This window comes from Bufo gargarizans, chromosome 6 (assembly GCF_014858855.1).
Source record: "Bufo gargarizans isolate SCDJY-AF-19 chromosome 6, ASM1485885v1, whole genome shotgun sequence".
NCBI classification, from domain to species: domain Eukaryota; kingdom Metazoa; phylum Chordata; class Amphibia; order Anura; family Bufonidae; genus Bufo; species Bufo gargarizans.
The window spans coordinates 265,528,945-265,551,001 of record NC_058085.1 but is presented as its reverse complement, the minus strand read 5'-3'; the positions used below and the strand labels follow the sequence as shown (position 1 = coordinate 265,551,001).

The following is a 22,057-nucleotide window of genomic DNA, read 5'->3' as shown; positions in this document are numbered from 1 at the left end:
TGAGATAGATGAGATAGATAGATAGATAGATAGATAGATAGATAGATAGATGAGATAGATTAGATAGATAGATAGATAGATAAAGGAGATAGGTAGATAGAGAGATAGACAGATAAATAGATAGATAAAGGAGATAGATAGATAGATCGATAGATAGATAGATAGATAGATAGATAGATAGATAAAGGAGATAGATATAGGAGAAAGAGATAGATAGATAATAGATAGACAATAGATAGATGGATATGAGATAGATATCGTTATCAGATTCTATAGATTAGACAGATGGACAGACAGGTGATACTAGAATTCGTAGACGTGTCTGGAGTTTCGTGCAGTCCTCTGCAGGGTGAGTGTCTCGTGCGATCAGATCGCTGCAGACCAGATCGCTCGCCCCTCCCCCGCCTGCGCTGGGGGCCGAGCTCCTCCCTCTGCCAGGCTTTGGGGAATCAGGGTTGAGGCTGGTGCGCGCCATGTGATGAGTCTGGATCGGGCTGCAGGGTGGATCGATACCCCAGCAGCTCCAGGATGATCTGATGGAGGTGGTAGTTACATGATGGCCACCTCCAGGCTGCTGCTCCACGAGCCTCCTCGTCAGTGATCTCTGTGGATGAGGAGTTGGAGGAGTTGAGGGTCTGGGCTGCGGACAGGAGACTTTTCTTCCGGAGAGGGGGGAACATTTTGGAGACGGAGAAGCTTTTTGTGGCTGTTTCGCGGTAGAGGAGATGCCGGGACTGAAGAGGCTGCGCTCCGGGGGGCTGTCCGCGGTGCTGGCGGCTGTCACCTGCGCGCTCCTGCTGCCAGCCTGCCCTGCCCGGGCACAGAATGACACCGAGCCCATAGTTCTGGAGGGCAAGTGCCTGGTGGTATGTGACTCCAACCCGGCCACTGACTCCAAGGGCTCGTCCTCCTCACCTCTGGGGATCTCGGTCAGGGCGGCAAATTCCAAGGTGGCGTTCTCTGCCGTCAGGAGTACCAACCACGAGCCCTCCGAGATGAGCAACAAGACCAGGATCATCTACTTCGACCAGGTAAAGGAGCCTGCCTGATACCCCATAGCCTGCCTAATAACTGATACTCTGCCTAAAAACGGATACCCTGCCTAATAACTGATACCCTGCCTAATAACTGATACCCTGCCTAATAACTGATACCCTGCCTAATAACTGATACCCCGCCTAATAACTGATACCCTGCCTAATTTACCCATACCCTGCCTAATTTACCCATACCCTGACTAATAACCCATACCCTGACTAATAACCCATAGCCTGACTAATAACCCATAGCCTGCCTAATAACCCATAGCCTGCCTAATAACTGATACTCTGCCTAATAACGGGTACCCTGCCTAATAACGGATACCCTGCCTAATAACCCATAGCCTGCCTAATAACTGATACCCTGCCTATTAACTGATACCCTGCCTGATAAACCATAGCCTGCCTGATAACGGATACCCTGCCTAATAACTGATACCTTGCCTGATAAACCATAGCTACCCTGCCTGATAACGGATACCCTGCCTGATAACGGATACCCTGCCTAATAACGGGGACCCTGCCTGATAACGGGGACCCTGCCTGATAACGGGGACCCTGCCTGATAACGGGGACCCTGCCTGATAACGGGGACCCTGCCTGATAACTTATACCCTGCCTGATAACTGATACCCTGCCTAATAACCCATACCCTGCCTGATACCCCATAGCCTGCCTAATAACTGATACCCTACCTAATAACCCATAGCCTGCCTAATAAGGGATACCCTACCTAATAACCCATAGCCTGCCTAATAACTGATACCCTGCCTAATAACTGATACCCTGCCTAATAACTGATACCCTGCCTAATAACCCATACCCTGCCTAATAACTGATACCCTGCCTAATAACCCATACCCTGCCTAATAACCCATACCCTGCCTAATAACTGGTACCCTGCCTAATAACTGGTACCCTGCCTAATAACCGGTACCCTGCCTAATAACCGGTACCCTGCCTAATAACCGGTACCCTGCCTAATAACCGGTACCCTGCCTGATAACCCATAGCCTGCCTGATAACCCATACATTGCCTAAATACTGATACCCTGCCTAATAACCCATACCCTACTTAATACCTGATACCCTGCCTAATAACCCATACATTGCCTAACATTACTGATATCCTGCCTAATAACTGATACCTTGCTCTATCCTGTCTAATAACCAATACTCTGTCTAACATTACTGACATCCTGCCCAATAACTGATATCCTGCTTAATATTATTGATACCCTGTCTAACAACTGATATCCTGCCTAACATTACAGATATCCTGCCTAATAATTGATACCCTGCCTAACATTACTGATACCCTGTCTAACGTTACTGCTGCAATATATAATGTTCACCGGTCAGCACTGCAATGTAATGGCGTGGTGGTGCACTTGTATGTGGACTGGCGTCCCAGGAAATAGTGATGTAGAAAGGACCGGCACTCACTCGAGGTAGCTTTTTAGAATGCTGGATTTATTTTTCACATATCAATAGTGACTTTAGTAACATTACTGATATCATGTCTAATAACTGATACCCTGCCTAACATCACCGATAACATGTCTAATAACTGATAACCTAACATTGCCAATATCCTGGTTTATAACTGAAACCCTGCCTAACATTAATGAAACCATGCCTAATAACTGATACATTGCCTAATTTTACTGATATCATGTCTAATAACTAATACTCTGCCTAATAACTGATATCCTGCCTACCATGGCCGATATCCTGGCTTATAACTGATACACTGCCTAACATTACTGATATCATGTCTAATAACTGAGATCCTGCCAAATAACTGATACCCTGCCTAACATTACTGACACCCTTCCTAATAACTAACACCCTGCCTAACATTACTGATACCCTGCCCAACATTGCTGATCCTGTCTAATAAATTATACTCTGCCAACATTGCTGATTTCCTGCCTAAATTTCTGATACCCTGCCTAATAACTAATGCCCTGCCTAACATTATTGATACCCTGCCTAATAATTGACACCCTGCCTAATATTAATGATATCCTGCCCAATAACTGATATCCTGCTTAATATTACTGATACCCTGCCTAACAGCTGATACATTGCCTAACATTACTGATATCCTACATACCCAATAACGGATATCCTGCCTAACATTACAGATGTCTTGCCTAACTTTACTGATATCCTGCCTAATAATTGATACCATGCCTAACATTACTGATATCCTACCTGACATAACTTATTCTGGGTCTAAAAGCAAATACTCTATCTAATAAATGAGATCCTGCCTAAAATTACTTGATGTCCTGCCTGAAATACTTGATAGCCTTCCTAAGGTAACTAATACCCTACCTAATAACTGATACTCTAATAACTGATACTCTAACATAACTGCTCCCCTGCATAATAAATGATACTTTGTCTAACCAGATACCATGTCTAACCTAGCCCATAAGGTCTGTACTGCCTGATATACCAGGTAAAGGACAGTCTATACTATACCACACTAGTACTATAGTGAAAGGGCAGTCTTCTTAAAAACCAATACCCTGCCTAACATCACTGATAAAGTGTCTGCTGTCCAATGTACCAAGGGATAGCCTGTGTAACAGAACTGGTAAAGCGAGTACTACCCAATGTAACATCAAAGGAATAGCTTACCTAACATCATTGATAACATGTATCCTGCCTAAAACAGCAGGTACATGACAGCCTGCCTTTATGAAGGGACTGTAGAAGGATAATGTACTGCCTACCACATTATACATATTACACCCTGACATACAATGATTAATACTGATCTTATATGGATGAAACTGTTACTTTATGACAAACTGTTTTCACTTTAATACAAACAAATGTTTTTAAAAAAAGAAGTATAAAGTATTGTACCTGAATGTTGGGTGGAGGTTCCCCTGCCTGTTAGACGTGGTACGGTAAAGAATAGCTTGGCTCTAGTGACCGTCTATACCTAGCACGCTGAAAAATGTCCCCTGCCTAATAGAACTGGTATAGCTTCAGATAGCACCATAGTATCGGCGTGATGCAGGATGTCCTACCTGTTAGTACTGGTATAGGTTACTCTGCCTGAAATTAAGTGAAGGACAGCGTACTTCTAAGAACTGGTGAATGTCTAGTATTACAGGTAACAGTCTGCAGACGCAGGATGCCCTGGGAGGAGATAGTCTGCCGTATGGAACTGCTTGACAACTAGCGACTGTTTTCACCAGCTAATATACTAAGCAAATAGTGACTATATCTATCAGGTAAAGGGTAACATCCCTAATATAGCAGATAACAAATGACCTATATCTGTGGTACAGTATAACAGGTATAGTATAGTATAACGAGTAACGGGTAGAGGATAGTAGTCAACAAATCCAAGATAGTCCCCACATATAATAGCTAAATGATAGCTTCCTAATATAATAAGTAGAGGTTAGCCTCCCTAATATAAGTACAGGATATATAACAAAATAACATATATATATATGGTCCTTCCTTAATATAACAGCACAGGATAGCCTCGCTAATATAACATATATATGACCCCCACACAGTATAGCCTTCCTACTAGCACTGATGACATATAAGGGTTTATAACACTGACTATACTCCAGAGTCGGATGACTGGTGACTGCATGGGCTCAGGGATCAACAAGTGCAAGGGATAGGCTTCTTCTCTCTCCTACATAATGCTACGTGCACTGCAGCAAGTTCAGCCAGCAGGACGTCGTCTCCAACCTCTTACTACCCCTCCACCCTGCCCCTCTGCACCCCCCCACACTGCCCCTCTACACCCCATCCATCCTGCCCCTCTACACCCCATCCACCCTACCCCTCTCCACCCCATCCACCCTCACCCTACCCCTCTCCACCCCATCCACCCTCACCCTACCCCTCTACACCCCATCCACCCTCACCCTGCCCCTCTACACCCTCTCCACCCTAACCCTGCCCCTCTACACCCCCTCCACCCTCACCCTGTCCCTCTACACCCCCTCCACCCTCCCCCTCTACACTGATGATACTTTGTCTAACCAGATACCCTGTCTAACCTAGCCCATAAGGTCTGTACTGCCTGATATACCAGGTAAAGGACAGTCTATACTATACCACACTAGTACTATAGTGAAAGGGCAGTCTTCTTAAAAACCAATACCCTGCCTAACATCACTGACCTCCACCCTGCCCCTCTACACCCCTCCACCCTCTGCACTCCCTCCACCCTGCCCCTCTACACCCCCTCCACCCTACCCTTCTCCACCCCATCCACCCTTACCCTAACCCTGCCCCTCTACACCCCCTCCACCCTCACCCTGTCCCTCTACACCCCCTCCACCCTCACCCTGTCCCTCTACACCCCCTCCACCCTCCCCATCTACACCCCCTCCACCCTGCCCTTCTACACCCTCTCCACCCTGCCCCTCTCCACCCTGCCCCTCTCCACCCTACCCCCCCACCCTACACCTCCACCCTAAACCTCCACACCTCTTCTACACCCTTCCCCTCTACACCTCCCCCACCCTGCCTCTCTACACCCCCTCTACAACCTTCCCCTCTACACCTCATCCCCCCTTCCCCTTTGCACCCCCTCTACTCGCTTTCCACCCTACCCCTCTACACCCTTCCCCTCTACACCTCCTCCACCCTGCCCCTCAACACCTCCTCCACACTGCCCCTCTACACCCCCTCTACACCTCCTCCACCCTGCCCCTCTACATACCTTCCACCCTACCCCTCTACACCCTTCCCCTCTACACCCCCTCCACCCTGCCCCTCTATACCCCTCCACCCTGCCCCTCTATACCCCTCCACCCTGCCCCTCTATACCCCCTCCACCCTGCCCCTCTATACCCCCTCCACCCTGCCCCTCTATACCCCCTCCACCCTGCCCCTCTATACCCCCCTCCACCCTGCCCCTCTATACCCCCCTCCACCCTGCCCCTCTATACCCCCCTCCACCCTGCCCCTCTATACCCCCCTCCACCCTGCCCCTCTATACCCCCCTCCACCCTGCCCCTCTATACCCCCCTCCACCCTGCCCCTCTATACCCCCCTCCACCCTGCCCCTCTATACCCCCCGCCACCCTGTCCCTCTATACCCCCTCCACCCTGCCCCTCTACATGCCTTCCACCCTACCCCTCTACACCCTACCCCTCTACACCCCCTCCTCTCTGCCCCTCTACACCTCCTCCACCCTGCCCCTCTACACCTCCTCCACCCTGCCCCTCTACACCCCCTCCACCCTGCCCCTCTACACCCCCTCCACCCTGCCCCTCTACATCCCCTCCACCCTGCCCCTCTACACCTCCTCCACCCTGCCCCTCTACACCTCCTCCACCCTGCCCCTCTACACCTCCTCCACCCTGCCACTCTATACCCCCATCCACCCTGCCCCTCTATACCCCCATCCACCCTGCCCCTCTACACCCCCATCCACTCTGCCCCTCTACACCCCCATCCACTCTGCCCCTCTACACCCCCATCCACTCTGCCCCTCTACACCCCCATCCACCCTGCCCCTCTACACCCCCATCCACCCTGCCCCTCTACACCCCCATCCACCCTGCCCCTCTACAGCCCCATCCACCCTGCCCCTCTACAGCCCCATCCACCCTGCCCCTAAACACTCCCTCCACCCTGCCCCTCTACACTCCCTCCACCCTGCCCCTCTACACTCCCTCCACCCTGCCCCTCTACACCCCCTCCACCCTGCCCCTCTACACCCCCTCCACCCTGCCCCTCTACACCCCCTCCACTCTGCCCCTCTACACCCCCTCCACCCTGCCCCTCTACACCCCTCCACCCTCCCCCTCTACACCCCTCCACCCTCCCCCTCTACACCCCCTCCACCCTGCCCCTCTACACCCCCTCCACCCTTCCCCTCTCCACCCCCTCCACCCTACCCCTCTCCACCCCATCCACCCTCACCCTACCCCTCTACACCCCATCCACCCTCACCCTCCCCCTCTACACCCCATCCACCCTCACCCTACCCCTCTACACCCCATCCACCCTCACCCTGCCCCTCTACACCCTCTCCACTCTAACCCTGCCCCTCTACACTCCCTCCACCCTCACCCTGTCCCTCTACACCCCCTCCACCCTCCCCCTCTATACCCCCTCCACCCTGCCCCTCTACACCCTCTCCACCCTGCCCCTCTCCACCCTGCCCCTCTCCACCCTGCCGCTCTCCACCCTGCCCCTCTCCACCCTACCCCTCCACCCTACACCTCCACACCTCCTCTACACCCTTCCCCTCTACACCTCCCCCACCCTGCCTCTCTACACCCCCTCTACAACCTTCCCCCTCTACACCTCATCCCCCCTTCCCCTTTGCACCCCCTCTACTCGCCTTCCACCCTACCCCTCTACACCCTGCCCCTCTACACCTCCTCCACCCTGCCCCTCTACACCTCCTCCACCCTGCCCCTCTATACCCCCTCTACACCTCCTCCACCCTGCCCTTCTACATGCCTTCCACCCTACCCCTCTACACCCTTCCCCTCTATACCCCCTCCACCCTGCCCCTCTACACCCCCTCCACCCTGCCGCTCTATACCTCCTCCACCCTGCCCCTCTATACCTCCTCCACCCTGCCCCTCTATACCTCCTCCACCCTGCCCCTCTATACCTCCTCCACCCTGCCCCTCTATACCTCCTCCACCCTGCCCCTCTATACCTCCTCCACCCTGCCCCTCTATACCTCCTCCACCCTGCCCCTCTATACCTCCTCCACCCTGCCCCTCTATACCTCCTCCACCCTGCCCCTCTATACCTCCTCCACCCTGCCCCTCTATACCTCCTCCACCCTGCCCCTCTACATGCCTTCCACCCTACCCCTCTACACCCTTCCCCTCTACACCCCCTCCTCTCTGCCCCTCTACACCCCCTCCTCTCTGCCCCTCTACACCCCCTCCACCCTGCCCCTCTACACCCCCTCCACCCTGCCCCTCTACACCTCCTCCACCCTGCCCCTCTACACCTCCTCCACCCTGCCCCTCTACATGCCTTCCACCCTGCCCCTCTACATGCCCTCCACCCTGCCCCTCTACACCTCCTCCACCCTACCCCTCTACACCTCCTCCACCCTGCCCCTCTACACCTCCTCCACCCTGCCCCTCTACATGCCTTCCACCCTGCCCCTCTACATGCCTTCCACCCTGCCCCTCTACATGCCTTCCACCCTGCCCCTCTACACCCCCTCCACCCTGCCCCTCTACACCCCCTCCACCCTGCCCCTCTACACCTCCTCCACCCTACCCCTCTACACCTCTTCTACCCTGCCCCTCTACACCTCTTCCACCCTGCCCCTCTACACCTCTTCCACCCTGCCCCTCTACACCTCTTCCACCCTGCCCCTCTACACCTCTTCCACCCTGCCCCTCTACACCTCTTCCACCCTGCCCCTCTACACCTCTTCCACCCTGCCCCTCTACACCTCTTCCACCCTGCCCTCTACACCTCCTCCACCCTGCGCCTCTACACCTCCTCCACCCTGCCCCTCTACACCTCCTCCACCCTGCCCCTCTACATGCCTTCCACCCTACCCCTCTATACCTCCTCCACCCTGCCCCTCTATACCTCCTCCACCCTGCCCCTCTATACCTCCTCCACCCTGCCCCTCTAGACCTCCTCCACCCTGCCCCTCTACATGCCTTCCACCCTTCCCCTCTACACCCTTCCCCTCTACACCCCCTCCTCTCTGCCCCTCTACACCCCCTCCTCTCTGCCCCTCTACACCCCCTCCACCCTGCCCCTCTACACCCCCTCCACCCTGCCCCTCTACACCTCCTCCACCCTGCCCCTCTATACCTCCTCCACCCTGCCCCTCTACATGCCTTCCACCCTGCCCCTCTACATGCCCTCCACCCTGCCCCTCTACACCTCCTCCACCCTACCCCTCTACACCTCCTCCACCCTGCCCCTCTACACCTCCTCCACCCTGCCCCTCTACATGCCTTCCACCCTGCCCCTCTACATGCCTTCCACCCTGCCCCTCTACATGCCTTCCACCCTGCCCCTCTACATGCCTACCACCCTGCCCCTCTACATGCCTTCCACCCTGCCCCTCTACACCCCCTCCACCCTGCCCCTCTACATGCCTTCCACCCTGCCCCTCTACACCCCCTCCACCCTGCCCCTCTACACCCCCTCCACCCTGCCCCTCTACACCTCCTCCACCCTGCCCCTCTACACCTCTTCTACCCTGCCCCTCTACACCTCTTCCACCCTGCCCCTCTACACCTCTTCCACCCTGCCCCTCTACACCTCTTCCACCCTGCCCCTCTACACCTCTTCCACCCTGCCCCTCTACACCTCTTCCACCCTGCCCCTCTACACCTCTTCCACCCTGCCCCTCTACACCTCTTCCACCCTGCCCCTCTACACCTCTTCCACCCTGCCCCTCTACACCTCTTCCACCCTGCCCCTCTACACCTCTTCCACCCTGCCCCTCTACACCTCTTCCACCCTGCCCCTCTACACCTCCTCCACCCTGCGCCTCTACACCTCCTCCACCCTGCCCCTCTACACCTCCTCCACCCTGCCCCTCTACATGCCTTCCACCCTACCCCTCTACACCCCCTCCTCTCTGCCCTTCTACACCCCCTCCAGCTCTAAATAGAGTGCAGCATCTGATTAATATTTCATGCCTTATATTCCTGCCCGCTGTAATTAAGCATTGATAACTATGTTGCATTAGCGCTGCAGCATTTCCTCCTTAGCCTCTAGATTACGGCTCTCCGGCTGCTATGAAACTACTGTACAACTTCCAGAATTTCCCAATAGCTGTGGTGGGACTACAACTCCTAGCATCCTCCAACATCTGCCTGCAATCTGAGGCTCTGCAGTCGAACTACCACTCACAGTATACTCACAACTCCCAGACTGTGGTTGTGCATGCTAGAAATTGTAGTTCCACCTGCCGTTTTGGATGCAGTTTCTCACGGTATGGTCTTTGATGCTTCCAATACGGGGAGAATTATTCGTGTGGGTTAAAGAAATAAATAGGTTTTGTGTGAATTTACAGCGGGAAATGAGCAAAGCATTTAGGAGCGACGTCGGAAATGAAATGAAGTCATTAATTAAATCCCCACCGTCGTGTTATTTAATTTTATGCAAGTGAAGAGAGAACTGGCAAGTGAGCGTCAGCAGGGACACAGCGGGGGAACTCTATCCACAGGCCAAACCGGCTCATCGTGTGATGGTGGGGGATGGGGAAACCGTATCATTAAAAGCCCCTACTACCTCCCTCCAAGCGTACGGTACACGAGGTGATGATCGGTACCACTGAGCGACGAACAAGTCGTTTCTGGGTGTAGTGAACGTTTCAACAGTGACTCTTTAAACGCCAATTACGGTTCACAAAATCGTAATTTCGATCACAAAGTCCATCATTTGTAAAGCAGACTGTAGCATTTACAGAAAGTGAGTGGCGTACGGCGTAATCGTCTGCGAGCGGTGAACGGTTCCTGGTTACACGTATGAAATCATTAACATCCAACGATACTTTTTGTGCCCGCACAAACGATCGAACCAACGAGAAAGCTACGGATTTTCAGTTGTCGCTCTCTCATTCATTGCTTTTACACTGCTCGATAATCGCGCAGTTTAGCTCGATTTAACGATAATTTACACGATAATCGGCTCGTGTAAAGGTCAGTGTGTGGTCAGTGTTTGATCAGTGATTGTCAGTCAAAAATACAGGTAAGGTATAGTTCTGTGGTTTTGACTCACTCCTTGTTTTGGCTCACAATCACTGATAGAAATCACTGACCAAAAACTGTTTTACATCTGTTGTGAATGCCCATTAAATAGGTCATAGGTTAGTGGTTTACTGGCTTTTTTTGTTTAAACCCAACCCCTACAGGGACCTCAGTATACATAATGCCTCCCATAGTGCCCCAGTGTACTGTATATCCAGTATATATAATGCCTCCCATAGTGCCCCTGTGTATATATCCAGTATACATAATTCCTCCCATAGTGACCCAGTGTATATATACAGTATACATAATGCCTCCCATAGTGCCCCTGTGTATATATCCAGTATACATAATTCCTCCCATAGTGACCCAGTGTATATATACAGTATACATAATGCCTCCCATAGTGCCCCTGTGTATATATCCAGTATATATAATACCTCCCATAGTGCCCCTGTATATATATCCAGTATACATAATGCCTCCCATAGTGACCCAGTGTATATATACAGTATACATAATGCCTCCCATAGTGCCCCTGTGTATATATCCAGTATATATAATGCCTCCCATAGTGCCCCTGTGTATATATCCAGTATATATAATGCCTCCCATAGTGCCCCAGTGTACTGTATATCCAGTATATATAATGCCTCCCATAGTGCCCCTGTGTATATATCCAGTATACATAATGCCTCCCATAGTGACCCAGTGTATATATACAGTATATATAATGCCTCCCATAGTGCCACAGTGTATATATCCAGTATACATAATGCCTCCCATAGTTCCCCAGTGTATATATCCAGTATATTTAATGCCTCCCATAGTGCCCCAGTGTATATATTCAGTATACATAATGCCTCCCATAGTGCCCCTGTGTATATATCCAGTATACATAATGCCTCCCATAGTGCCAGTGTATATATCCAGTATAAATAATGCCTCCCATAGTGCCCCTGTGTATATATCCAGTATACATAATGCCTCCCATAGTGCCAGTGTATATATCCAGTATAAATAATGCCTCCCATAGTGCCCCAGTGTATATCCAGTATATATAATGCCTCCCATAGTGCCCCAGTGTATATATCCAGTATACATAATGCCTCCCATAGTGCCCCAGTGTATATATCCAGTATACATAATGCCTCCCATAGTGCCCCAGTGTATATATCCAGTATATATAATGCCTCCCATAGTGCCCCTGTGTATATATCCAGTATACATAATGCCTCCCATAGTGCCCCAGTGTATATCCAGTATACATAATGCCTCCCATAGTGTCCCAGTGTATATATCCAGTATACATAATGCCTCCCATAGTGCCCCAGTGTATATATCTAGTATACATAATGCCTCCCATAGTGCCCCAGTGTATATCCAGTATACATAATGCCTCCCATAGTGCCCCAGTGTATATATCCAGTATACATAATGCCTCCCATAGTGCCCCAGTGTATATATCCAGTATACATAATGCCTCCCATAGTGCCCCAGTGTATATATCTAGTATACATAATGCCTCCCATAGTGCCCCAGTGTATATATCCAGTATACATAATGCCTCCCATAGTGCCCCAGTGTATATATCCAGTATACATAATGCCTCCCATAGTGCCCCAGTGTATATCTCCAGTATACATAATGCCTCCCATAGTGCCCCAGTGTATATATCCAGTATACATAATGCCTCCCATAGTGCCCCAGTGTATATATCCAGTATACATAATGCCTCCCATAGTGCCCCAGTGTATATATCCAGTATACATAATGCCTCCCATAGTTCCCCAGTGTATATATCCAGTATATTTAATGCCTCCCATAGTGCCCCAGTGTATATATTCAGTATACATAATGCCTCCCATAGTGCCCCTGTGTATATATCCAGTATACATAATGCCTCCCATAGTGCCCCTGTGTATATATCCAGTATACATAATGCCTCCCATAGTGCCCCAGTGTATATCCAGTATATATAATGCCTCCCATAGTGCCCCTGTGTATATATTCAGTATACATAATGCCTCCCATAGTGCCCCTGTGTATATATCCAGTATACATAATGCCTCCCATAGTGCCAGTGTATATATCCAGTATACATAATGCCTCCCATAGTGCCTCTGTGTATATATCCAGTATATATAATGCCTCCCATAGTGCCCCAGTGTATATATCCAGTATACATAATGCCTCCCATAGTGCCCCAGTGTATATATCCAGTATACATAATGCCTCCCATAGTGCCCCAGTGTATATATCCAGTATATATAATGCCTCCCATAGTGCCCCTGTGTATATATCCAGTATACATAATGCCTCCCATAGTGCCCCAGTGTATATATCCAGTATACATAATGCCTCCCATAGTGCCCTAGTGTATATTTCCAGTATATATAATGCCTCCCATAGTGCCCCAGTGTATATATCCAGTATACATAATGCCTCCCATAGTGACCCAGTGTATATCCAATATACATAATGTCTCCCATAGTGCCCCAGTGTACAGTTGCAAGAAAAAGTATGTGAACCCTTTGGAATGATATGGATTTCTGCACAAATTGATCATAAAATGTGATCTGATCTTCATCTAAGTCACAACAATAGACAATCACAGTCTGCTTAAACTAATAACACACAAAGAATTAAATGTTGCCATGTTGTTATTGAACACACCATGTAAACATTCACAGTGCAGGTGGAAAAAGTATGTGAACCCTTGGATTTAATAACTGGTTGAACCTCTTTTGGCAGCAATAACTTCAAACGTTTCCTGTAGTCGCAGATCAGACGTGCACAACGGTCAGGAGTAATTCTTGACCATTCCTCTTTACAGAACTGTTTCAGTTCAGCAATATTCTTGGGATGTTTGGTGTGAATCGCTTTCTTGAGGTCATGCCACAGCATCTCAATCGGGTTGAGGTCAGGACTCTGACTGGGCCACTCCAGAAGGCGTATTTTCTTCTGTTTAAGCCATTCTGTGGTTGATTTACTTCTATACTTTGGGTCGTTGTCCTGTTGCAACACCCATCTTCTGTTGAGCTTCAGCTGGTGGACAGATGGCTTTAAGTTCTCCTGCAAAATGTCTTGAAAACCTTGGAAATTCATTTTTCCTTCGATGATAGCAATCCGTCCAGGCCCTGATGCAGCAAAGCAGCCCCAAACCATGATGCCCCCACCACCATACTTCACAGTTGGGATGAGGTTTTCATGTTGGTGTGCTGTGCCTCTTTTTCTCCACACATAGTGTTGTGTGTTTCTTCCAAACAACTCAACTTTGGTTTTTCTGTCCACAGAATATTTTGCCAGTACTGCTGTGGAACATCCAGGTGCTCTTGTGCAAACTGTAAACGTGCAGCAATGTTTTTTTGGACAGCAGAGGCTTCCTCTGTGGTATCCTCCCATGAAATACATTCTTGTTTAGTGTTTTACGTATTGTAGATTCGCTAACAGGGATGCTAGCATATGCCAGAGGCTTTTGTAAGTCTTTAGCTGACACTCTAGGATTCTTCTTCACCTTATTGAGCAGTCTGCGCTGTGCTCTTGCAGTCATCTTTACAGGACGACCACTCCTAGGAAGAGTAGCAGCAGTGCTGAACTTTCTTCATTTATAGACAATTTGCCTTACCGTGGACTGATGAACAGCAAGGCTTTTGGAGATACTTTATAACCCTTTCCAACTTTATGCAAGTCAACAATTCTTAATCGTAGGTCTTCTGACAGCTCTTTTGTGCGAGGCATCATTAACATCAGGCAATGCTTCTTGTGAAAAGCAAACCCAGAAATGGTGTGTGTTTTTTATAGGGCAGGGCAGCTGTAACCAACACCTTCAATCTCATCTCATTGATTGGACTCCAGTTGGCTGACACCTCACTCCAATTAGCTCTTAGAGATGTCATTAGTCTAGGGGTTCACATACTTTTTCCACCTGCACTGTGAATGTTTACATGGTGTGTTCAATAAAAACATGGTAACATTTAATTCTTTGTGTGTTATTAGTTTAAGAAGACTGTGATTGTCTATTGTTGTGACTTAGATGAAGATGAGATCACATTTTATGACCAATTTGTGCAGAAATCCATATAATTTCAAAAGGGTTCACATACTTTATATATCCAGTATATATAATGCCTCCCATAGTGCCCCAGTGTATATATCCAGTATACATAATGCCTCCCATAGTGCCCCAGTGTATATATCCAGTATACATAATGCCTCCCATAGTGCCAGTGTATATATCCAGTATACATACAATATATGTATCCAGTATATATATTTTTTTCTAGGTGCTAGGGTTGTGGAGAAATGAAGACTATTACTCGTATGTAAATGAGCCATTGGAGCACCTGGAGGCAGGCTTATGCCGTTTGAGCACCGCTCCAGCTACGCCCCCAGTTCTCCAAATATGCCCCCCCCTTAGATTGAAGTTCTTGCGCATGCGCACTCATTCGCATACATTGCACATGCGCCCCCATCTTCTACTGCTTGCCGAGCAAAATGATAAGTGCGCATGCACTGTTTATATCATTCCACCTGGAAGCGGAGGTGACTGCAGATGAAGACAACGGCGCCTCCAATTATGGGTGAAATTATGTCAACGACGCATGCGCATTTATCATCTTACCTGCTCGGCAAGTAACAAACGCCGGGGTGCGCACGTGCCGTACTAGCTAACGAGTTTGCAGATTTAGATGTGAAGGCTAGCGCTGTCAATCTAATGGGAGAGGGATATGTTTGGAGCACCAGGAGCATCGCTGGAACGGTGCTCAAACCACATAAGCCCACCTCTTGGTGCTCCAATGGCTCATTTGCTTATGGATAAAAGTCTTTATTTCTCCACAACGCCCCAACGTAGAAAGAAAACGCTATGGTTGATACTGATGACAGAGCCTTTTTAACCCCTGAATGGCCCTTTATTTTTATAGTGTACCAATTTTTAACGGCCTTTAGACAGGTGCACTTCTATCTAAAACAGCCATCAATGGGTCGGTCTGGCCGTGAAAAAATATTCATTGGCCATTAAAAACCGTCCATGTGAATAGCCCTAAAGACTTTGGTTTTGAAAGTCCAGGGCTGAAAGGGTTACCAGACACTTGGATAATGGCTGGACAAAGGAAGTGTCACCTGTGCAGCACTTCCTTCATCATGTCCTCAACTATTCTAGGACTACAACTCCTAGCATTCCCCAACAACTTTATATATACTGTAAGGGCACTGCAGGGGTTGTAATATTAATAAAATATATATGAAATTCATACATTCTTAATGGCCGTTTTTTAACGTCTGTTAAAAGCTGATTCAAAATGGATGAAAAACGACCAGACGGACAGAAAATGGATGCCCACGTGGATGCATAATGGCCATGAAAAACTGACAGTAGGTCTGTTTTTAGTGGCCATTTTAGTAGGCTTACATTTAAAAAGTCCAGAGAGCAATGGTGTGTAAGGCCCCTTGCAGACGAGCGTTCCTCCTGCAGCGAGTCCGCATCGCAGCACCAGGCCTGACCTCCCATCGCTGCTGGGAGTCACATAGCATTACATTGATTTATGATGCTATGTAACCCTTACAGTTCTGGAATGTATTGGATAACACTGGCAGCATTATGCCAGTGTTATCCAATACATCCCAGAACTGTAAGGGTTACATAGCATCATAAATCAATATAATGCTATGGGAGGTCAGGCCGGGTGCTGCGATGTGGACTCGCTGCGGGAGGAACGCTCGTCTGTAAGTGTCCTAGTAGCCTTATCTTGTGTGCACTATAGTCTGCAGACAAAGATTCCTGGAACATGATGTAGCACTTTATCTCTTGTGAGACTACAACCCCTAGCATTACTTTAGTGCCAGAGCTTGGATGCAGAGTGGCTTGCAGATTAGTTTCTACAACCTCTGAATGTTTTTGAATTTCAGCTCTCAGCATACTTTGGCAGCAAGCCTCAGTCTAGACAGTATATTCTATAGATATAGACATGAATATAAGATGAAGCAGTGCCGAGTGTGTCATGTTGCTCTCTAAAGTTCTCCTGTTTTTTATAACTCACTGAACTTATATGATACAGTAGGTTTACTTGCAGTCCCATGTAAAAATGCATGTGTTTTTCAATCGATTTTGTAATGCCATTGCTGTAGACATGCAGCAGAATAACCAGGATCTACAGTCTCAATCACAGACTCACTGCTGGTTTACTTCTGCTTAAGCCCTCATGCACACGACCGCAATTTTCGGTCCCCAATGCACGGGCAACATCCGTTCGGCGGCCGGGATTGATCGAGACCCATTCAACTTGAATGGGTCCGTGATCCGTCCGCATCATAAAAAAAATAGAACATGTTCTATTTTTTTGCGGTGCGGAGGCACGGACAGAAACACTATGGAGTGCTTCCGTGGGGTTCCAATCCGTGCTTCTGTTCCGCACCGCACCGCATCTCCCATGGGGGCAGTCACAGGGCCAAAACTGACCAAATAACTAAAGTATGAACTCAGCCTTACAGGTCGATGTTAGCGTCAAGAAGAAGCGCACTCCTTTTACACCGCTGTCAGCTGATTCCACATAGATGTCTACAGAACCTGTTCTATTAAACGCTTATACAAGTAGAGCCCCCTGACAGAGTGGACAGGGTGTCAGCAGTAAGTTTGTGTTGACATCACTGATTATTTTGCCCTTCCTCTGATCCGTCAGAACAATAACCCCAAAAAAACGGATCCTGTCTGTGGAGCATCCGCCTTCACTCAGTCAGCATTTGGTCAGTAATCCATCAATATTGCTAATGCTAAAAAATAACAGGAGTGGATCCAAAACAGAGATGACACGTGAATGGAATATTTGCATGTCTTCTGTGTTTTGCACCCACTCCTGCTTTTGGCTACCTAATCACAAGCCAATTCTGATGGAACCATACAGGCCTTACAGCTGCTACACAGACAGGATCTCTTGTGTGTCTCATTTTTACTTCCTTCTGACCGATCAGAAGAAGGGTCAAATAAATGATTATATCAGCCAGGCCAAAAAGGCAAAATAATTGTCCAGTCATAAGGTGGGGAGGGCATGAGAAGTCCACAGAGTGGCCCAATGAACAAGTGTTAAAGAGGACCTTTCACTACTTTAAAAACGAAAAACTAACTATATCTGTGGGCAGAGCGGCGCCCAGGGGTCCCCCTGCACTTACTAGTATGTCTGGGCGCCGCTCCATTCGCCCGGTATAGGCTCCGGTGTCTGCAGCTCCCTCTGTTGTACTGGGCGGAGTTTTTGTATTAGGGTTGTCCCTTGCTGCAGCTCATAACCTGGGAGTCCCAGGAGGTGGCAGCAGCATCAGAAGAACACAAAGTGGCAAGGTGACAGTGTGGAGGTGGCAGCAGCATGAGGAGACCACAGAGTGGCAAGGTGACATAGTGTGGAGGTGGCAGCAGCACGAGGAGACCATAGAGTAGCAAGGTGACATAGTGTGGAGGTGGCAGCATCTTCAGAAGACTACGGAGTGGCAAGGTGACATAGGGTGGAAGTGGCAGCAGCAGCATGAGGAGACGTGAGTGGTGAGGAGACAGCAGCATCAGGAGACCACAGAGTGACCCGGTGACAGAGTGGGTGGCAATACCAGTACCAGTTGAAGGTGGTGGGTGAAAGAAGGAGCACTTGGCATCAGATGTGTGGCAGCATCAGAATAGTAGCTGAGGCAGAAGCCATAAGAAACCAGTCTCTTTTGTCAAAGTGTTGGTGTGGCCCTATGGATGATCTAGTCTGATGCATCAGGCATTGGTGGGTGGAAATCCTGGCTGATCCACACATGATTCATCTTGACAAATGTCAGTCTCCCCACATTTTGGGTGGACAGGCGAGTTCTTCTTGGGGTAACTATGGCAGCCGCCTTACTAAACACTCGCTCTGATGCCACACTACTGGCCGGGCAGAACAGCTTTTCCAGGGCAATCTTGGCCACTTGCAGCCACAAATCCAGTTTAGCTGCCCAGTAGTCCATCGGATCTTCAATGACGGCAGGCAGGGTGCACTACAAGTATGCCACCAAATATATTTTACTTTTGCCACTAATACACGGCAAAAAGGGCTTTAGAACTTATAACTGCACCGCTTAACGGCAAATATATTTTTATTTTGCCACTAATACACAACAAAAAGGGATGTAATTTTCCTACTTCGCCACACAACGGCTAATAAGCCCCTTTTTCCCACTAATACAAGTAAAAAAATGCTTTAGAACATATAACTGCACCGCACAAGGGCAAATAATATGTAGAAATATTTCCTTGTAATAACCCCTGTTAATGGCTGTATCAAACAGCACTTGCACCATAACAACAACGATTCGCTGGAATTACAGAGCTGTATGATGGCAATTTGGATCCCCAGTCAGTGCAGCAAGGTGTAATAGGATTGTTCCTATTACCCAGGCTGTAACCTCCCCTACTGAACCCTGTTCAACATAAATGCTGTGGAATGATTCCTCCCTACCCTTCCCCTACACCTTGAATAGTCTTTCCCTGCACTTGTAAATAGTTTTTTTTAGCACAATGACATTTTTCCTAGCACTGTCCCCAGCACCTGCAGACACGTCTCTCCCTGCACTAAGTACACTGGAAAATGGCAGAATCTTTATAGGGCTGTGACATCACAGGACTGGCTGGCTGCTGATTGGCTGAATGCATGGCATTATGGGTGATCCCGCCTTCCCAGAGTTGCTTGCTCCATGTCCTCACACTTGCATCAGCCATTTTGCGATTCATTACCACAAAGCGTGAGGAAATTTGGATTCGGTGCGAATCGAATAAAACCTGAAATTCGGATCGAATTCCACTTCATCATCTTTGATTTGCTCATCTCTAATAGTGATGACTTTCTGAGTACAGATAATGTAATACATGTCACCCACAGTCCTACGTAACACCACAGATAACACAGTAATAACTCTCTGAGTACAGCTAATGTTGTAGATGTCACCTGCAGTCCTATGTAACACTACAGAAACACAGTGTTAATTCTTTGAGTACAGAGAAATTACTATATTGATTACTAAATGAATATCTCTACATGTATCAGTCCTGAATAGAGATGTCAGTGTAGATAGTGGAAGTCATTTGAACAATTAGAGATTTGTAACTAAGCAATAAAAATGCAAATGTTATTATAGAATCTATGAATGAATAAATGAACTAATGCGTCAAGCAACAGATTAATGAACTGATCAATGAATTATACCGCCTCATATCAGGGTCTCGTCATCTCACCATCTTACTGTTCAATCAGTGCGGGAATCAATACATGGTTGCATGGACTAAATGAATCAATGACTCATTCAGTCCGTCTCAGATGCGTTAGTGGTGGCCTCGTGAAGGACTTAATTCGATTTTTCAGTTTATTTTGAAAAGAAAAATGACAAAAAAGATTATAAGATGACAATCTCTTTAATAACTAAATTCTTCTAAATGATAAGATACAAATCAGATTAGGGAATGAATGGATGGATGTGATCCCAGGATGTGTCTTCTGCTCATCTAGGACATTGTTCTGCTGCTTTCTAGTGAGGTTGATGGAGTTATAATCATCCATCTATTTTCAGAGCAGTAGTTAAAGGGGTATTCCCGTCACAGACAATGGGGGCATATCGCTAGGACAGGGTTTCTCAACTCCGGTCCTCGGGACCCACCTACCAGTCTGGATTTGAGAATATCCCACAGAATGAATACCTGTGGTAAGTCCTGATGCATTGACACTAATTATATCACCTGCTCAATACTAAGGAAATCCTGAAAACATGACTGGTAGGTGTCCCGAGGACCGGAGTTGAGAAACCCTGCGCTAGGATATGCCCCCATTGTTTCATAGGTGTGAGTCCCACATCTGGGACCCGCACCTAAAACGAGAACAGAGAGGGAGAGCTGTGGCTGGAGGACCTCAGAGTCCGTCCACCACCAAACGCTGCTTAACGCTGCTCCCATAGAAGTGAATTGAAGCGCACCGCACGCCCGGCCCCTGCTCCCATTTATTTCTATGGGGCAGATGGAAATAGCTGAGCCAGCGCTTGGCTATTTTCTGCGGCCCCATAGAAATGAATGGAGAGAGGTTGTGCATGCACAGTGCGCCCTCCATTCATTTCCCTGCTCTGTTCTCATTGTAGATGCGGGTCTCAGAGGTGGGACCCGCACCTATCAGACAATGGGGGCTTATCCTAGCAATATGCCCCCATTGTGTGTGATGTTAATACCCCTTTAAGGAGCTGTGAGATTCTGACTGAAAATGAGACAAAATCTATCTATCTCTATCTACTATCTATCTCCTAATTATCTATCTATCCAGTGGCATAGATAGAGAAGGAAGGGCCCCATAGCAAGGATCAAACCAGGCCCGCCACACAGGACAGAGGGGTTTCTGCCTAAACCCTTCTCAGTGACCCATGGGCCATTTTTCCACTGCCTCATTTGCTAAAAGTTGTTCCTTTAAACCTTATTCACACAGTGAGTGTTCGGTCAGTGATTTCTATCAGTGATTTTGAGCCAAAACCATGTGCGTCTCTAAACACAGAACAGGTGCAGATTAGTTTTGATCGAGCACCAAAGTGATCGGGTGTTCGGGTCGAACACCTAGGGATGCACAAAGAAAGTCAATGGGAGAAGCCGAGCATTAAACCAGGCACCCCCTGCTCTGAAGAGGGGAGTGTGTCTGGTTCATAGGAAAAGGTCAGAAATTGATGGAAACACCACTGAAATGGTTCAGGAACAGCATGGGGAGGATGTCTGAATGCATCTTGGACTCCCTGGTCGCTGCTGGGAACGATGTTGTTCGAGTAGAACGCCACTTTTACAGACTGACAATAATACGCACAAAACCGAAGATAAAATTGATTTTAGAGGAAAAATTGTTAGGAAGCATTCTTTCCTGTATATTTACTTGTATATAAAGTGCAAGTGCTGCCAAAAATTACAAGGAAGAGGCACTCAGATACAACCTGTATATGACATAAAGGAGGGCCTCATTCACATTGTGGTACAATTGTTCAGGTAGTGGGACTCCTACACTCATAAAGCCTATGCACTAAGTGAAAAGGCTGCCAAAAATAACAAGGAACCGGCACTCCAATACACCCTTTATTACACATAAAGGAGGGCATCATACACCCTTGAAAAATTATGATTGATGGCCTGCTGGTGACCGTCAAAAACATTAGGAACAAGGGCCTGCTGGTGACCCTCTAAAACATTACGGGCGAGGGCCTGCTGCTAAGATGAGCATCTAAAAAATTATGGGCGAGTGCCTGCTGCTGAGCTGAGCATCAAAAAAATTATGGGCGAGTGCTGAGCTGACCAT

At 48.3% G+C, this 22,057-nt stretch overlaps 1 protein-coding gene across 1 annotated transcript in view; it reads left to right on the top strand.

Annotated features, from left to right (window-relative positions):
* The first annotated feature begins 470 nt into the window (after positions 1–470).
* CBLN4 (cerebellin 4 precursor) overlaps positions 471–22,057 on the top strand; it is a 60,324-nt gene continuing 38,737 nt past the window's right edge. Inside the window, exon 1 of the mRNA XM_044297981.1 lies at positions 471–1,031. Coding sequence (XP_044153916.1) covers positions 726–1,031 — 306 coding nt within the window. The 5' untranslated portion in view covers positions 471–725. The remainder of the gene's footprint in view (positions 1,032–22,057) is intronic.